This window comes from Zootoca vivipara, chromosome 17 (genome assembly GCF_963506605.1).
Source record: "Zootoca vivipara chromosome 17, rZooViv1.1, whole genome shotgun sequence".
NCBI lineage: Eukaryota > Metazoa > Chordata > Lepidosauria > Squamata > Lacertidae > Zootoca > Zootoca vivipara.
Genome location: NC_083292.1, coordinates 17,800,381 through 17,819,183, shown reverse-complemented (window position 1 = coordinate 17,819,183; position 18,803 = coordinate 17,800,381). Strand labels below are relative to the sequence as shown.

The 18,803-nt window shown below is 48.1% G+C and overlaps 1 protein-coding gene across 6 annotated transcripts in view; it reads left to right on the top strand.

Annotated features, from left to right (window-relative positions):
* Nucleotides 1-1,419: 1,419 nt before the first annotated feature.
* The window catches only part of INPP5J (inositol polyphosphate-5-phosphatase J), a 36,127-nt gene continuing 18,743 nt past the window's right edge, over nt 1,420-18,803 (top strand). For 2 of the 6 annotated variants that reach the window (XM_035098998.2, XM_035098997.2), the window contains exons 1-4: nt 2,902-3,661; nt 8,857-9,695; nt 15,754-15,864; nt 18,052-18,160. In XM_035098998.2, coding sequence (XP_034954889.2) covers nt 3,431-3,661; nt 8,857-9,695; nt 15,754-15,864; nt 18,052-18,160 — 1,290 coding nt within the window. In that variant the 5' untranslated portion in view covers nt 2,902-3,430. The other 4 variants (XM_035099002.2, XM_060269312.1, XM_060269313.1 and 1 more) reach the window with 4 other exon arrangements.

Here is an 18,803-nt window from a genome sequence, read left to right as displayed (position 1 = left end):
TTTTTTGTTTTGTTTTTGTGACTGTGTGGAACCCAGTTCAGCTACTGATTGATTGATTGTGTGACTGCAGTACATTGATTACTGCTTTCATTTTATGGATCAACGGTCTCGTTAGATAGTAAAATTCATGTTAAACTGCTATTTTTGGGGTCGTTTTTAAAAGTCTGGAACGGATGAATCCATTTTGCATCACTTTCTGTGGCAAAGCGTGCCTTGGTTTTGGAACGCTTTGCTTTGGGAAGGGACTTCGGGAACGGATTAAGTTTGGGAACCAAGGTACCACTGTATTCAGGTTGGCAATCATGCTTGGAAAGATCAAGGAACAGTAGCCCTTTCAACCCAGGCCAGCCAAATGAGCGGGATACAAATAACAACAACTACTACTACTGTTGTTGTTTAGTTGTTTAGTCGTGTCCGACTCTTCGTGACCCCATGGACCAGAGCACGCCAGGCACTTTTGTCTTCCACTGCCTCCCACAGTTTGGTCAAACTCATGTTCGTAGCTTTGAGAACACTGTCCAGCCATCTTGTCCTCTGTCGTCCCCTTCTCCTTGTCCCCTCCATCTTTCCCAACATCAGGGTCTTTTCCAGGGAGTCTTCTCTTCTCATGAGGTGGCCAAAGTATTGGAGCCTCATTCCTTCCAGTGAGCACTCAGGGCTGATCTCCTTCAGAATGGATAGGTTTGATCTTCTTGCAGTCCATGGGTCTCTCAAGAGTCTCCTCCAGCACCATAATTCAAAAGCATTAAGACTGCCGGAAGAAATATCAACAACCTCAGATATGCAGATGACACAACCTTGATGGCAGAAAGTGAGGAGGAATTAAAGAACCCTTTAATAAGGGTGAAAGAGGATAGCGCAAAATATGGTCTGAAGCTCAACATCAAAAAAACCAAGATCATGGCCACTGGTCCCATCACCTCCTGGCAAATAGAAGGGGAAGAAATGGAGGCAGTGAGAGATTTTACTTACTTGGGCTCCTTGATCACTGCAGATGGTGACAGCAGTCACGAAATTAAAAGACGCCTGCTTCTTGGGAGAAAAGCAATGACAATCCTAGACAGCATCTTAAAAAGCAGAGACATCACCTTGCCTACAATAGGTCCGTATAGTTAAAGCTATGGTTTTCCCAGTAGTGATGTATGGTAGTGAGAGCTGGACCATAAAGAAGGCTGATCGCCGAAGAATTGATGCTTTTGAACTACTACTAGTACTTCATTATTATTATCGGACTCCATTGGGAATCTCCTCCGGCGCCTGCTGCTCACGAGGACTAGCGGCTTGTATTTTTAGCAAAGGAAAGCCGCGCTTTTTCTCCGCAGCGCCCCCTAGCGGCTGGCCGGAGCGCGCTCCTGCGCCTTTAAATTCTCCGGCAGGTTGCCGGCTCCGCTGACGTCACGGCCTGCCTGGGCTGCGGGAGGGAGCTCAGCATCGCCGGGGAAGGAGCTGCACGCGATGGAGCAGCAGCCGCAGCCGCCGCCGCTCAGCAGCGCCAGCAGCCGGAGGAAGCAGGCGCTGGCCAGGGGCCGAGCCGCCTCGGGGGCGTCCGAGCGGCGCCAGGTGAGCGCGGACGGGACCAGCCCTCCCCCCTCCTGGCCGCAGGTGGACGGAGGCCATTGGTGGAGCCGGCGGGCCACGGAGCCAATGGCGAGGGCCGGGCAGGTGAAGGAGAAGGTGGCCCTGGCTGGGGAGGCAAAGGGGCGACGGTGGGGAGGGATCCAGGAATCCGGCATCATTTCCAGCATGGGGGCTCAGGTGTGTAAGTTAGGCACGCTCCGGGTGCGTGGGAGGGGGAGCCTCCCGGGAATGAGCGAGCGGCTGTCTGGCTCGCTCATCCCCCCACCTCCTCTGGGAAATGGGTACACGCAGAGTCTGAGCAGAAGAAAGGAAGGGGCTGGCTTCTGGGTGTGGGTGGAAGGGGCTAGTTCTTAGGCATTGGGGGGGGGCGTTCAGAGGAGCTTATCTGTCCATTGTGTGCGCGCACGTGTGAGGTGGGACGGGGTGCGGAGGGTGAGGGGGATGCTTGAAGACCACAGAGCGCCGCATTTCAGAAGCGCCAGCCAGGATTTGAGAAGGGACCCCCCCCCTCCTGCCACCACCACCCCTTTTTTAGCGTGCGTGTGGTGGTCCATTCGGTGCAAAGGTGAGCTTCCGATTCTGACAGATGTGCGTTCTGGGGCTGCACGTGAGCCTATTTTCTGGATCGGTCTGGGATGGATTTCCCCTTCCCTGCAGGAAGACTCTAGGGTGCCCCTTGTAGGGAGCTGGGCTCTGCCGCTGTTTCCAAGAGGCGCTCTGTTCTCTCCTCCCCCTGCCCCAGATTCTAGGTTGCTTGCTTACTTGTTTATTATCTGCTCATAACATTTATATCCTACCTTATTTTCCTCCGATGAGCTCAAGGTGGTATAGGTGGTTCTCCCCTCAATGAATCCCCGCAACAACAACCCTGTGAGGTACGCTAGGTTGAAAGGCAGTGATTGGCACCCAAGATCACCCACTGAGTTCTGTGGCTGAACAAGGGATGCAGATCTCCCCCCCCCCCATTTATTCCTCAGGCACCCAAGATCACCCAGTAAGTTTCATGTGGCTGAGTGGAGGATTCGAACCCTGGTCTCAGCCAGACATTCTAACCACTACAACCTGCTGGCTCTCAGCCTTTGCTTATGGGGAAGAGGGTGACATAGTGGTGATGGACAGGCAGACCCCCACCCCACACAACCCCCCCTTCTCTGCTAATGCCATTTCCCTTGCTATTATTACTATTACTATTATTATCATCAATGTTGGCACCATATTATAATCAATTTGTGATAGGGGTCTCTGTGGAGCAAAATATGCAAAGGGTGGTTCCCTGCCCCAAACGGCTTACAATCTAATTTTAGACACATTGGGGGGGGGGAGGGTTGGGGTGAAGTAAGGATAACGGCAGATGGAGGAATCTTGAAAGGCAGCTTTCAACGCCTACATAGCCTTTGTTTCAGATGGTGTGTGTGTGTAGATTGGGTGTGTGGGGTTGAACCAGGGGCTTTGCGGAAGTGGTGGGTTAAATGGACACACACACACGCCCCGCCTGATGCCACCAGATGACCCATTTCACCTTTCCAGGAAAATGTGCCTTTTAGATATTTCCTGGATGCCCCTTCGTTACACCCCCTGCCAGCTGCCATCCTGATGTCTAAGCTACACCTTCTCCCCCACCCTTCTTTTCTCCAGCTCTTGCTGGGGCCAAACTCCTTTGGTGCCCTTGCCCATTCTAGTGCCAGCTGGTCTGCGGGCAAATCCGAGCTTTTTTTTTTTTTGAGTCTGCAGCTGGCACCGTTGAGCAAACACCCCTTTTCTTCTCTCCTCCTGCTGGTGGCAAAAGCGCCCAGGGTCTGCCTGCCACAGGCACTGTGTGTGCCCGCTTCCTGCTTTCAGGAGGTGTAAAAGCATGGATGCCAAGGTGAATGAATATGCCCACCTGGTAGCAGCAGCAGCAGCAGCAGCAAGGCAGGCATTGGGCAGGCCCAGGCGGAGAGGCAGGGGAGGCGGGGAGAGGAAGCTCTCTTCTGGGGAAAGGGAGCCGGAGCGAGAGGACGTCCTCTACCTTTCTCGCTGTCAGCAGGACTGGGAGCTCTGCATCCAGCCGGGCAGAGCAGGAGAGAGGGGAAATGAAGGGCACGTAAGCTGAGAGAGATGGGCACTGTGGAGGGCAGAAGGTGCCCACCGATCCTCTATGGCAGGTGGTGCTATTTGGGGCTGATGGGGTAGAAAGTGGGGGCCGCCTCCCCTGCAATAGACAGCACCATCTCATTCTAGTTTTGTGTTTGTCCCCATCCTCCTCTGCACTGAGTTTGCCAAGGGCAACACTGACAAAGGAGGAGGAGGAGGAAGCGGTTTTGGCAGTGCCACCCCCTGGACCGGATATGTCTAAGAAGGCTGGCAGGTGGGGGCTGGCTGAGGTTGTTGGGGCCATGCTCCACGATGGCACTAATAAACCAGCCTCCACTGATTTTGATTTGTGAGCCCTAGCTGACTCCCTTTTTGCAGTTGGGCAAACCGGTGTGGCATAGAGGTGAAAGTGTCGGACGGGACCCGGGTTCAAATCCCCACTCGGCCACGAGCCGACCTTGGGCTGGTGGTTGCTGCCTCTCAGCCTAAACCCACCCCAGAGGGTGGTTGTGTGGCTTAAAGAGAAGGAGCGCTCTCCATCCCACCTTGAGCTCCGTGGAGAAAAATGCAATAAATAAATAAGTGCGCAGATGGGGAAACTGAGGCAGGAGGGACTTTTCCTCAGAAAGCTTTAAAAAAAGCTTCTTCCCTTTCCGTTTCTGCGGTGCAAGGGAAGGAGGGGTCATCCCAAGGGAGCTTGGAGAAAGGTTAATCGTTAATCTTTCCTTTCTTTGAGGATTTAGCATGTAATGAATACAGTGTTGAAATTACTTCCTTTAAGATTTCCTGAGGGCAAGAAGTGTCTGTGTGTGTGTGGGGGGGGGTTAACCCTGTATTGAAGTTGAGAGTGGGCGGTCCAGCCCTTTCAAAAACTCCCATGTAGTTCTTTGCTAACACGCAGGATCCGAGCCGCAGAGCTCATTTTCACTACCAGGTTTTGAGCCCCAGAGACGAGCGATGTCATTGCCAACAAGGGAGTGCTCAAGAGCATGTGCAGAGTGCATTTCTCTTGGACAGTGCTGTCAGCACCGTTTGTCTTCTAGTGCAGGTGTCAGCGGTGGGTCTTTCTGGCAGGCCTCAGGCCTCTCCAACAGGAGCAGGCTGCAGCTCACTGGTAAAGCCTGCCCAGAAGCTCTGGTCTCCAGTGAAAAGGTTTCTGGAGTGAGAAGCCATGTTAGGTCACATTTGCCCCATCCATTTAAAACATTGCAATACCTCTTTGAGCAACCATGGCTCCCCACCCCCAATAATTTTGGGAGCTGTAGTTTGTTGCAGGTGCTGAGAGCTGTTAGGATACTTCCCTATTCTCTCCACAAACCTACAGTTCCCAGAGTTCCCTGCGAAGAGGGATTGTTAAACCACAGTGCAAAAAACACAGTCTGTATGATCATTATGTTAAAAGTTCAACCTATGTATTTATATCCAAGGAGCTCACTCGTCCCCTCCCCAATTTTATAGTCACAACAACCCTGTGAGCCAAGAGGCAAGTGACTGGGCCAAGGTAATGAGCTTCATGACTGAAGCGGGGATTCGAACCTTGGTCTCCCAGGTCCTAGTCTGACACTCTAACTCAGGCATCCCCCAACTTTGGCCCTCCAGATGTTTTGGACTACAATTCCCATCATCCCTGACCACTGGTCCTGTTAGCTAGGGATAATGGGAGTTGTAGGCCAAAACATCTGGAGGGCCGCAGTTTTTGGGGATGCCTGCTCTAACTGCTATGCCACACCAGCTATCTGTTGGACAAAGAGTCTAACCTGGCATAAGACGTGGCCCTATGTAATAAGAATACAAGAAGTTGCCTTATACCAAGGCTCAGTATCTAGCTCAATATTGTCTACACTGGCAGTGGTTTTCGAACCCGGGACATTTCCAGCCTCATCTGGAGAGGCCAGGGATTGAACCCGAGACCTTCTGCATGCAACAACACAGGAGCTTTCCCACTGAGCCATTGCCCCTAGCCCCTGTGGCTGGCTAGTTTCTCTGCTCTGAAACTGGGGTGGGGACTGCTGATTCTTGTTTATGTAATGCTGTCTGCATATGTTGGGGCCACTGCAGGGAAGACCCTCTCTCTGTATGTGGGGAGATTGTTGAATATTGATTTGCTGTTAGCCTGACTCAGTCGGTTTCTTTGTCCGAGCTATCAAGGCAATTAGAGTCTGGTAAAAAAGAAAGAAAGGAGGCAGGCGAGGGCTCTTTCCCTGATATGGTGATATTGAATGTATTATTACAGTGCTTCTTATAATAAGAACTAATTACTGATTATACATAATTTAAAAAATGTCTTAATAATAGAGCTGTTAGGTGGTGGAACAGACTGCTTTGGAAGGTACTTGAATCTCTTTTGTTGGAGGTTTTTAAGGTAGAGGTTGGGTGGTCATCTATAGCTGTTATTCTTGCATTGCTAGGGTTGGTCTAGAGAGGACTGTTGGGATTATTGAGATTATTTTCATTTTTATACCGCTTTATATTTTTAAGGCAGGGGGGTAAATCTCAAAGCAGTTTACAACCCACGTTAAAACACTGAATAAAACAATCCGGAACCAAACGTTCCTGAAGAAATATAAAGTATACATTCATAGCAATGCTGTAGTGTTAACAAGAAACTAAACTATTAAAAGATTTCAAAATAAAACATTGCAAAAGAGGTCGGCTGCAGAATGCACATTCAACGCAGCAAAGTTAAGAAAGAGAAATCTTAAAACACATTTAAAAAGACAACATCACTAAAGGAAGTCCTGTATGAAATCCACGTTTAAAACAGCGTAATTAGCAAGGGAATAAAATATCATCATAAGCTAATGTTTCCTTCCCTTCCAACTCTACAGCTCTATGATTCTATGACCTTGGAAGGTGGTCTTTTGTTGGAGGTTTTTAAGCAGAGGTTGGCTGGTCGTCTGTCAGAGATGCTTTAGCTGTGATTTCTGCATTGCAGGGGGTTGGATTAGATGACCCCCCAGGGTCCCTTCAAACTCTACAATTTTATGATTATTTTATGATGATGATGATTAAATTCACAGTGGTACCTTGGTTCTCAAACCTAATCCGTTCTGGAAGTCCCTTCCAAAACCCAAGCATTCCAAAACCAAGGTGCGCTTTCCTATAGAAAGTAATGCAAGATGGTTCCAGACTTTTAAAAACAACCCCCAAAACAGCAATTTAACATGAGTTTTACTATCTAACGAGACCACTGATCCATAAAATGAAAGCAGTAATCAATGTACTGCAGTTACACAATCGATTAATCAGTAGCTGAACTGGGTTCCACACAGTCACAAAAACAAAACAAAAAGGAGCTGCAAAAACAAAAACGCAAAATAAGTAGCAAAAACAAACCGACCTCAGCGTACCACTCAAAACGTGAGTGTAGCACTCAAATTGGAAGCGTAACACTTAAAACGGAGCAAATTTGGCTTCCAAAAAAAGTTTGCAAACTTCTGGGTTTGCAGTGTTGTTTGAGTACCAAGTTGTTTGAGTACCAAGGCGTTTGAGAACCAAGGTACCACTGTATTTATATCCCTTCGTTTCCCAAATAGGCTTTCAAGGCAGCTTCCAATATGTAGAAACATTATAAAATACAAAGTAATGAGAACAGACTAGTTAAAATTAATTATTAAAATACATCAGAACATCTTTGGAGCCAGCAGTTCAAACCCAGTTTGCCCTGACAGCCTACCCAGTCTTCAGCATCACCTGTGTGACAATTTTCAAAAGCCTGCCTTTGAAAAAGGAAGCTCTCACTGTAGCTTGCTGGCAGAAGGAGCCAGCCTGACCTCTCTCGGGAGGGAATCCCACAATCTGGGTGCAGTCACTGAAAAGGCTCTCCCTCGTGTCACCAAAAGCCGAGAGGAGGTGCTTACCTGAGGGTTGTGCCACCTGGGCAGGTTTGTAGAGGGAGATACGGTCTTTCTGGTAGCCTGGGTCCCAACCATATAGGGCTCCACCAGTCATAACCTTGAACCCTAGCCTTCCCCCTTCAGACCCTTTGTGCGCTGGCCACTTTCCCAAGCTTCTTTCCCAGGAGAGAGAACCCTCAGCCCCAACGTTCCACGGCTGTTGGCACGGGAAAGCAATGTCAACCTCCAGCCACCCGGAGAATCTGGGCATGGTGGCATGGAAAGTGATTCATCAGAAGAAAGCCATGACTTCTCCCTGTTTGGATGGGTTTGGGTACTGTGCCAGGAAGCGTCAGGGGAAATGAAGTCTCTTGATGTGTTTCAGATTTGACCCTAAATTCACGATAATCACTCCTTTGCTATGGGGTGGAGGGGGGGGGCACGGGAACTTCAGGAATTGGACAGTTCCCTTGGGCCCCATCCAGACATTGTTGGGACTCCAGCTCCTGTTAACCCCTCAGTCAAGGGTCAGGGATGACGGGAGTCCAGTAACATCTGGAGGGTGACAGGCTAGCCACCCATGTTGTAGGCGCCTGTGTGTGTGTGCTAGTTATGTCCATCTGGAATAAGAGCAGGGAGCTGTCAAAGGCTGTTGGGAGCCATGGGAATGGGTGTGTCACTGAAAACAACCTGTAGAAAGGGCTGGTGTTCAGTGGCAAGGTATTTATTTTTTCCCACCATGTGGAAGGTCCCAGGTTGAGTCCCTGGCATCTCCAGGCAAGGCTGGGAGAGACTGAAACTCTGGAGAGCCAGTCAGTGGAGACAACACCGAGCTGGATGGACCAATGGTCTGATTCAGTAGACGGTAGCTTCCTATGTTCCCAGTTTCTATTGAATTTGGGCTGGGAGCTGGTATCCGAAGGAATCTGGTGAACATGCAGAAGAGGGCAGGGTTAGGAGTGGCTGCTGAGAGCCCGGGTCATCCCAAAGGGCAGCCTTTGTATACAGAGACATGGTCTGTCAGTTCCTGAGGTTAAGTCAGGGAAGTTCTCTTGCATGGTCGTAGCCAGCCTTGGAAGAGAAGATGAGAAGGAAGGAGGTTGCGGTGACCGGGGGGGGGGGCACGCCAGATGTATTGCATAAACCTCCTTGCAGAGGATTCCCATCAGAGCCCGGCTCTAGCCACGACCTTGCTTGGCTCTGTTCTGCAGATGCTGCTGCAGAAATTGTGGGCAAAATTGAGATGGGTTCCTAGCGCCTGCCAGGGTCATTGTTGGCATCTTTGTGTGAAGATAGGCTGGCAGGCAGGGCCTCACGTGCTATGCAGCTGTCTAATGTGCTTTGCCCTTCCTCCCCCCTCTTCTCGAAGATGGAGTCCAGTCACCGTGGCAGCAGGGACCAAGGCCCGCCCTCCCCCATCGGGTCCCAGCCGGTGTCTCCACGCAACAGTATCACAGGATTGGCATCTCCGGGGCTCTTCTCTCCTGCCAACAACCAGTACGTCTCAGATGGGACAGTCCGGTACCAGCCTGAGGGTTCCAGCAGTTCCGTGTATACCGGAGGAAACCCGCCAAATGGGACTAGGCCTGACTCGCTCTTTGACTCTTTCCACACCCGGTTGCAGCCCGATGGGTCTCGCCATTCAGCATCTGAGAGACAGAACCACCCTCTCTCCTTGGATCTCAACAGAGCCCAGCCGGACGGCTCTGGGGGCGTCCATGTCTTCAACACCCCAAACCTGCGCTCTCCGGTAGAGTTACGGCCATTGTCCCCAGCCTCCGGCAGCTCGTCAACCCAATCCAACGTCTCTCCCTCCATGAAACTCAGCCAGTCGCCCAGCCGGGGTGTGCTCCCAGAACTTTGCGGCCTGGACCCAGTGACCTCTGGCATCCTCGCCACGGTGGAACTCAAGGACACTCTCCCAAAGGCCGAATCCAGCGACCACATCTACCTGGGCCGCTCCGGCTCCTCGCAGCGGCCCATGTCCCTCCCGAAAGCCATCTCAAGCGAGTACATCTCAGGTGGAGGAAGGGTGGGGCCCTCTAAGTCCGCCATGCTCTCCAAGGCTGAGTCGGAGGACATCGTCTCGTATGGCAGGCTCCGGCAGCCCCCCAGATCCCAGGACCTGGGCAGCAGCAACATGAATCCCAAGGAAAGTTTTCTGTTGCGACTCGGCCAGCCCAACACCAAGCAGGACAATGAGTTTCGGTGAGGCAGACTGGGCGTGATGGGGGGGGAGCGATGGCTCAGGTGGTGGGGTGGGGGACCAAGAGCAGTTAGGACAGGGGTCAGCAACCTTTTTCAGCCATGGGCCGGTCCACCGTTCCTCAGACCATGTGGGGGGCCGGACTATATTTTGGAGGGAGAAAATTGAACCAATTCCTATGCCCCCACAAATAACCCAGAGATGCATTTTAAATAAAAGGACACATTCTACTCATGTAAAAACACACTGATTCCCGGTCCAGATTTAGAAGGCGAATGGGCTGGGTCTGGCCCCCCGGGCCTTAGGTTGCCTACCCCTGAGTTAGGAGGAAGGTTGTATTTTGAAGCAGGGGAGGGTCCGTGAGATGCAAATTGCATCATGTTGGGGTTGGGGAGCTTGTGTCCAGATAGAGAGAGAGATAGATAGATAGATAGATAGATAGATAGATAGATAGATAGATGATATAGTTTTTTATTGAAAGACTTTCATGTATTGTCCCTCTAGATATTGATGAATCCCGACGCCCATCATTCACTCATAGAATCGCAGAGTTTGAAGGTGTCCCCAAGCATCATCTAGTCCACCCCCAGCAATTCCAGAACCACAGCTAAAGAACTCTTAACAGATGAGCATTCAACCTCTGTTTAGGAAACTCCAGTGAAGGAGAGTTTGGCTACCTTCTCAGGCAGTCCCTTCCACTGTTGAATAGCTTTGGATCCTACCCTCTGGAGCAGCAAAAAAACAAGCTTGCTCCGTTTCCCATATCCAATATCCCTCCTTCAGATATTTGAAGACAGCTCTCATATCACCTCTTGGTCTCCTCCTCCAGGCTAAACATACCCAGAATGCGGCGGCTAGACCGGTGACTGGGAGTTGCCACCGAGACCACATAACACCGGTCCTGAAAGACCTACTTTGTTTCCCAGTATGTTTCCAAGCACAATTCAAAGTGTTGGTGCTGACCTAAACGGCCTCAGCCCAGTATATCTGAAGGAGCATCTCCACCCCCATCGTTCAGCCTGAGGTCCAGCTCCGAGGGCCTTCTGGCAGTTCCCTCACTGCGAGAAGCAAGGTTACAGGGAACCAGGCAGAGGGCCTTCTCGGTAGTGGCACCCGCCCTGTGGAACACCCTCCCACCAGATGTCAAGGAAATAAACAACTATCTGACTTTGAGAAGACATCTGCAGGCAGCCCTGTTTAGGGACGTTTTTAATGTTTGATGTTTCCTCGTGCTTTTAATTCTGTTGGGAGCCTCCCAGAGTGGCTGGGGAAACCCAGCCAGCGGGGGGGGGGTTAAAATAATAAATGTTTATAGTATTGTTATTATAACTCCCTCAACCGTTTCTCATAAGGCTTGAGTCCCAGACTCTTCATCATCTTTGTTGCCCTCCTCTGCACACCTGGCAGCTTGTTATTAGCCTTCTTAATCTGGGGTGCCCAGAATTGGACACAGAACCCCAGGTGAGATTCTGACCAAGGCAGAATAGAGTGGTACTATCGCTTCCCTTGATCTGGACTCTAGACTTCTATTGATGCAGCCTAGAATTGCATTAGCCTATTTCATTTTTTTTGCTGCTGCTGCTGCTGCTGCTTCACACTATGAATGAGAGAGCAGACCACCTTTTTACAGCTAACCTCATTATAATTATTGCAACATTAAACGGGCCAAACCGGTCTTAACTTTAAGGCCTTGCAATAAGACCTTTGTACTGCGGCTTGTTTTTACGGTTCATAACTATTGTCCCTTTCGGCATAGTGCCAGTAAGCTGGTAAGAAAAACTGGGTTTCGCTCCTTTAGGAGCAACCCTTTAGGCGTGTCTGTGTGTGTCCTTCTCTGTGGCTTCCTAAATTCTGCCCTTGTTTCACAACCCAACTTTGCAGCGATGCAGGCTAGAATTTGGAGATTGCATCCTGCTGGCTCTGCTGGCTGGAGCTGATGGGAACTGAGAATCCGACAACTAGAGAGCCACCAGTCATCCTCCCCTGCCCCCCACACAAAGGGGCTACCAGGATGCCTGGCACAAGCAACTTGGAACCAGCTCTCTCCTGCTGGAGGGCCAAGCGAGCCCTTCTCCCATGGAGCAGCCCCCCCCCCCCGCACCTGCAGAGAGTCCTTTTTGCTGACGCTAACTGGCGCCTTTCCGCAATATGCGGTTTAATTGTGTTAATGCCCTGGGATTTATTGGCAGGGAGCCTGCCGTGGCCAGTGGCCCTTCGGGGGCTTCTGCCAGGCACTGAGCATTCCAGCTGGCCATGCCAATCATATTAACACAGCGGCGTCTGAAAATGGCACGTGCCAAGCGGTCAGAGTGCTTAAATTGTATTAGTGCTCATTGGTTGATGACAGCTCCCATTATCCCTGACTGATCGCTGTGCAGGCTGCTGGGAGTCTTGGAGAACATCATGAGGACATCAGCCCCATCCCTGGCTAACGACAGCCCTGCAGGGAAGGCCAAAAGAATCATAGATCATAGGAATACAGGAATACACAACTGTCGCATACAAGGACTGAACCTGCAGCCTTGGCACTATCAACACTGTGCTAAGCAACTGAGCCAGGGAGTGTCTCTGCTGAGATCCCTTGCTGCATTTGTAGCCAAAGTGAGGTTTTAACCGGGGGTTAGTTGGCTACAATGTTGTTGTATTTTATTTATTGCATCTGTATCTCACGACTTTGCTGTTGCAGGACTCCAGTTCCATGATCATTGGCCATGCTGGCTGCATCCGATGGGTTTTGTAGTCCAACAAAAGTCAGCCCTTTATAGGGATTTTTTAAAATGTTTGCTGTTTTATTGAATTTTTATATTTTGCTGGAAGCCGCTCAGAGTGGCTGGGGCAACCCAGTCAGATGGGTGGGGCATAAATGATAAAATGATTACATACCCTCCAACATTTATCCGATGAAAATAGGGACATCTTATTCAATTTATTCAACATTTAAAAAAACTTCCCTATACAGGGCTGCCTTCAGATGCCTTCTAAAGGTTGTATAGTTAGTTATCTCCTTGGCTTGGGGGGGGGGGTGTCACATAATTAAATACCCTCCAACATTTCTCTGATGAAAATAGGGATATCCTAAGGAAAAGCGGGACATTCTGGGATCAAAGTAGAAACTGGGACAGCTTCTGTAAATCTGTAAAACAGAGACACTATTAACAACATCTGAATGTCTGGTACCTCTGCATTACAGCATATGGGTCGATATTGCCAGCATCCAAGGGGGTCAATTTGATGCCTCTAGGTGTTGTTGGACCCCACTAAGGAGAGGGACTTTTTTGGTGGTGGCCCCTTGGTAATGGAACAGATTTCCCAGGGAGGCTCAAGTGGTGTTATCCTGGAGGTCATTTTTGTACCAGACAGAGATTTTTCTGTTCATCCAAGCTTTATAAATAACAAGTAATTCGGGCCTTTGTTTTTAATTATTTTGGAGGTTTTTTTGGGGGGGGAGGGCAACTTCTGCTTTGCTGTAATTATGCAGGATTCTCCCTCCCCTAAACGGTTTTCTGTTTTGCTTTGGATTTCAGCTGCTTTCCCCATACCTTATTTATTCTAAACTGCCCCAGAGAAGTTTATATCTTAGCGCGGCAGGCAGAGGTCATAAATAAAAGAAGTTAGCATCCCCTGTATAAATATGTATTCATTTACGCAAAGATTTCTATACTGCTATATGTTTGGGGTTAGAGCACTCTTGTACATAATCAACATCATGAAGTCTGAGGTAAAAAACAGCAAGGCAAAAAAATTGCAAAACTAGGTCACTCACGCGGTAGCGTAAGCTTATCTAAATAACCTTTTAAAGATGTCTAAAACTACACCTAGAAGATGCCCGTGTGATGTGTGAAGGCAGCAAATTCTGCATTAATGAGGAGGTGGTTGAGGCATAAAAAACTGGGGTGTTCAAAGGCTGTCACTGTCTTGATCTGCAAAATTCTGCTTGGCTTGGCTCAGATGAAACACCACGTCTCAAAAGCCTGCAGCTGAATGATGGTGTCTGGGGTGAGGCAAGGAAACTCTGTTTGCGGTTTGTTGATTGGGAGGGGGGGCAACTTCATTTGCACAGACCCTCCCTACATGCCTGGTGTGCAGGTGTGAATGTGAAATAAGTGTTTCTGGCTAGCTGAATCTCAGCCTAGCAAACCTCAGTCCGGCTTACTTTAGGGTTGCTACTCTGGCTTTCGACAGTTTTACGGTTGCCATGTGTCCCTTTTCCCCCAGGACATGTCCTCTTTCTTCATAGTGATCCATAGTTGAAAGTATACCGTATTTTTCCATGTATAAGACGATTTTTATTATTATTTTAAAAATAGGGGTCATCTTATACACGGATAGTGCAGAGTGAGGATGGGCAGCCGCGAGCAGGAGATTGTCAGCAGCGATTGGGCGGGCGATTGGTGGCTGTGGCAAGGTGATTGGCTGCTGCTGCGGCAATTGGGCGGGCGATTGGTGGGCAGACGACTGGTGGGTTCGTTGAGGCGTGTGATTGGCAGCGGTGGTCAGGCAGGTGACCAAAAAAGCTCAACAACTCTGTGCAATCTCCCCCCCATTTCCTTAACTTGGAGTCCCAAAAAATAGGGGTCATCTTATATATGGGGGCGTGTTATACACGGAAAATATGGTAAGTTGGCAAATGTGTCCTCTTTTTAGCTCTTCAAAATATGGCAACCCTATCAGGGACATACCTGTACTTTATTTTGTGAATGTAAGTTGTCTAAACTGTTTTAATAGTGCGTTTTAATGTAACCTTCCCTGGGACTTTAGGGTGAAGGGCGCATAGATGATAATAATAACAACCACCACCAATAATAATTATTTTATTTTACTTATGAAAATACAGCGAAACCTCGGTTGTCGAATGTAATCCAGTCCGAAAGACCGTTCGACTTCCGAAATGTTTGACGACCGAGGCGCACTTGGTCTGTCAGCAAAATCCATTGAGAAAAATTGAGAAATGTGCCTTCAAAAGCCGTTCGAATTCCGAAAATCGTTCGAAAACAGAAACATTCACTTCTGGGTTGTTGGCATTTGAAAGCCAAAACGTCTGACATCCGGAGCCTTCAACAACCGAGGTTCCACTATACTTATATCCCGCTATGTCAAAAAAAAAAAAAAATCAAAGTGGTTTACAGCAGTAAAACATAAAAAATAGTAAAATACAAACTATAAGAAGGTTAGAGAGTTAAAAACAGACATCAATTAACCAATGTGGAAGGGGGTGTTCTTAAGTGCCTGCATAGGCCTGACAGAGTAGAAATGTTTTCGGCAGGTGTTTTAAAGTTGGCACGAAAGGCACCTGCTGACTCTCTAGTGGTCGAGAGTTCCACAGGACTGGGCCGATGACACTAAAGGCTTGGTTTCTTGTTGTCAAATGAGCTTCACCAACTGGGGAACAACCAATGATGCTCCTGCAGGTAATTTCCGTGCTCAGGCTAGGACATATAATAATAATAATAATAATATGGTGCCTCCGAACAGAATACTAAAAACATGATAAAACATCAAACATTAAATGCTTTCCTAAACAGGGCTGCCTTCAGATGTTTTCTAAAAGTCAGATAGTTGTTTATTTCATTGACATCTGGTGGGAGGGTGTTCCACAGGGCGGGTGCCACTACCGAGAAGGCCCTCTGCCTGGTTCCCTGTAACTTCACTTCTCGCGGTGAGGGAACCGCCAGAAGGCCCTCGGAGCTGGGCCTCAGTGTCCAGGCTGAACGATGGGGGTGGAGACGCTCCTTCAGGTACACTGGGCCGAGGCCGTTTAGGGCTTTAAGGGTCAGCACCAACCCTTGGAATTGTGCTCGGAAATGTACTTGGTTCAAGTGGTCTCTGTGGTACCTTGGACCTAAGTTGTTCAGATAGGCAGCCAGCGGAGGTGTTCTAACAAGGGGACCGCATGTTCTTGACCAGAGGCTCCCATCAGCAGTCTGGCCTCAGCATTCTGCCCCAGCTGGAGCTTCTGAACCAGGCCCAAGGGCAGCCCCAAAGAGAGTGTGTGACAGTCATCCAGCCTTGAGTTTAATACTAATGGTGACCATTGATGCCAGGCTCCCTGTTTCCTCTTAGCATCACTATCGTGACCTGGAACGTTGGTACAGCCATGCCTCCCACCGATGTGACCTCGCTTCTGCACCTCAACACGGGGGACTCCAACAACACAGACATGATCACCATTGGGTAAGGAAAAGGATCTGCCATGGACTGCCCTTTTTTGCAGAGCATGTCAGCAGAGTGTGTGTTTAAGTGTGTGTGTGAACTCTCATCCAACACAACTCTGCAAGGTGAATGAAGTTCGGTGCTCAGGGTAGTGATTCGCAGATGTGAACATTTGGGGACTAGAGATGGCCTGATTTAGTTTCTCTCCCTTTCTCATCCTTCCCTCACAACCTTTAAGTTTCATTCTCCCCACTTAGAATCGTAGAATTGTAGAGTTGGAAGGGACCCTGGGGGACATCTAGTCCAGCCCCCTGAAATGCAGGAATCTCAACTAAACGATAAATTGCAAGAACTCAGGCCAAAAGAAGATGGATTTCAAATAAATCTTCACAAGGTTTTATTGATGTGATGCGGAGTTTAAATAGGAATCAATCCCAATATTGAAGGCAAATAAAGGTAAATTCCAGTAAAAATCAGGACAAGGCCCTGTTTCGACTATTCTTCGTCAGCTGGAATATTGAGAAATTTGAAATGAATCTTAGAATAGTTCTCCTTATAATAAAAATTCATTCAGATCTCTAAACATCTTCTTTTGGCCTGAGTTCTTACAATTTATCGTTTATTTCTGGAATATCAACTAAAGCATTCATGAGAGATGGCCATCCAATCTCTGCTTAAAAACCGAAGAAGAAGAAGAAGAAGAAGAAGAAGAAGAAGAAGAAGAAGAAGAAGAAGAAGAAGAAGAAGAAGAAGAAGAAGAAGAAGAAGAACCCCGCCCATCTGGCTGGGTTTCCCAAGCCGCTCTGGGTGGCTCCCAACAGAATTAAAAGCACATCAAACATTAAAAACTTCCCTAAACAGGGCTGCCTTCAGATGTCTTCTAAAAGTCAGATAGTTGTTTATTTCCTTGACATCTGCTGGGAGGGCATTCCACAGGGCGGGCGCCACCACCGAGAAGGCCCTCTGCCTGGTTCCCTGCAACCCCACTTCTTGCAGGGAGAGAATCACCAGAAGGCCCTCCGAGCTGGACCTCAGTGTCCAGGCTGAACGATGAGGGTAGAGACGTTCCTTCAGGAATCTCTTTCCTTGTAACTTGAATCTATTAGTTCGGGTCCTACCCTGCCGGGGCAGGGGAAAACGAGCTTGCTCCCTCTTCCACGTGACAGCCCTTCAGATATTTGAAGATAGCTATCATATCTCCTCTCAGCCTCCTCTTTTCCAGGCTAAACATACCCAGCTCCTTCAACTTCTACATCAAGTTGTAGATTTTTCTTTCTAAAAATACGCTGCTGACCTTTATATACATTTTTGCACAGCGTTGCAGGGTTTGTTTGTTTGTTTTGCAACCAAGTTTCCCTAATGTAATCCTCACAAATGTAGGCATCCCACCCCAAATTCTCCCTCCCCTTTTGTAATTTCCAGGTGCGATTTCTTTTCTAAATTGATGGAGGATGGTTGAAAAAGCACAATGCCTGAGAAATCTTTTGACGTAGCAACGACTCGGCACAAACCTCAGAGCAAACTACAATTCTATGATTCCATTACCTGGCAATTATGTGGTTTTCTCCCTCGCATATCTTGAATCAGAAGAACAGGTTCTCCTTTTGATTTTGAATTGGTGCAGGGCGAGGTTTTGTAGAGCCACTGAGTCGTTTGTACTGTGTTGGTGGGGGAAGAGATTTCAGCCCTGTGGGTGGGGTGAGCTCGGCCCCCTCTGATCCTGGGCATGAAAAATCTTTGGCTGCTTTGAACTACGGAACTGGCGCTGTTCTAGGTCCTACATAATACCCATTATGCATTTGTAAGAAATCAATCCTTCTTTTTTTTGCCTGGAGTGGGACTTAATCTCTGGAACTCACTGCCTAATCACACCAGGCAGGTCCCTTCCCTGCACACTTTTTGGCGTTTGCTAAAAATCATTTAGGCTTTAGAAAAGCCTATTTTAAAAATTGCTATCAGTTTTAATCAGTTTTTAGTTCATTGCTGATTTTATCTTTTGAGTAACTGTTTTTATAGTTAATTTTATAGTTTTATTCTCTTTGAGACTTTTTTTGCTTTACAATCAATTGGGGTATAAATTTTATGGAATAAAGGGGGGTTAATTATAAGAACATGAGACTTTCCCTCCATTCTCTTTATCCCGCGAAAGTGCTTGGAGAGCAGAGTGTTCTTTCCAGCCGGCTGGTGACAATTTTGAATTGTTTTCAGGCTCCAGGAGGTGAACTCCATGATCAACAAACGGCTCAAAGATGCTCTTTTCACAGATCAATGGAGCGAACTCTTCATGGAGGTGTTGAGTCCATTTAATTTTGTACTGGTAAGCACCGTGGGGAACTCAGCAACAAGCTAAGGACAGGTTAAGAATGGTGTGTGTGCGAGGGGGGGGGGCTTTCTTTCTTTCCTTTTTTCTTTTGGTTATGAATGCAAATGCTTTTAATACTTGCAAATAATCAGAGGGCTGATAAAATTCATTTTTACACAGAACAACAGTGAATCAGAATGTTGTTAGTACTAACAGGTTTTTTTAAAAGCCAGGACCAATGCAAACTTAATTAAGGGACTGTGTTATTATTCCCACAATTGTTGTTGTTGTTTTAAATATTTTTTATTTATTTTTATCAATAGAAATTTACAATCAAACCATTTGTATAATCATTTGTGAGGTTCTCTGAATCTCGTGACTCCCCACAAAAAAAAATGTCCTACGTGGGTCCTTATTACAATACAGTGGTACCTCGCAAGACGAATGCCCTGCAAGATGAATTTTTCACAAGACGAATGCGTCTTGAGATCTGATGGTGACTCGCAAGATGAATTCGTTTTGTGAAAAATTCGTCTTGCGAATTGCGGTTTCCCATAGGAATGCATTGAAATTTAATTAATGCATTCCTATGGGCAAAAAGAAAAAAGAAATTTCAATGGAAAACCATGATTCGCAAGACAAATTTTTTGCAAAACGA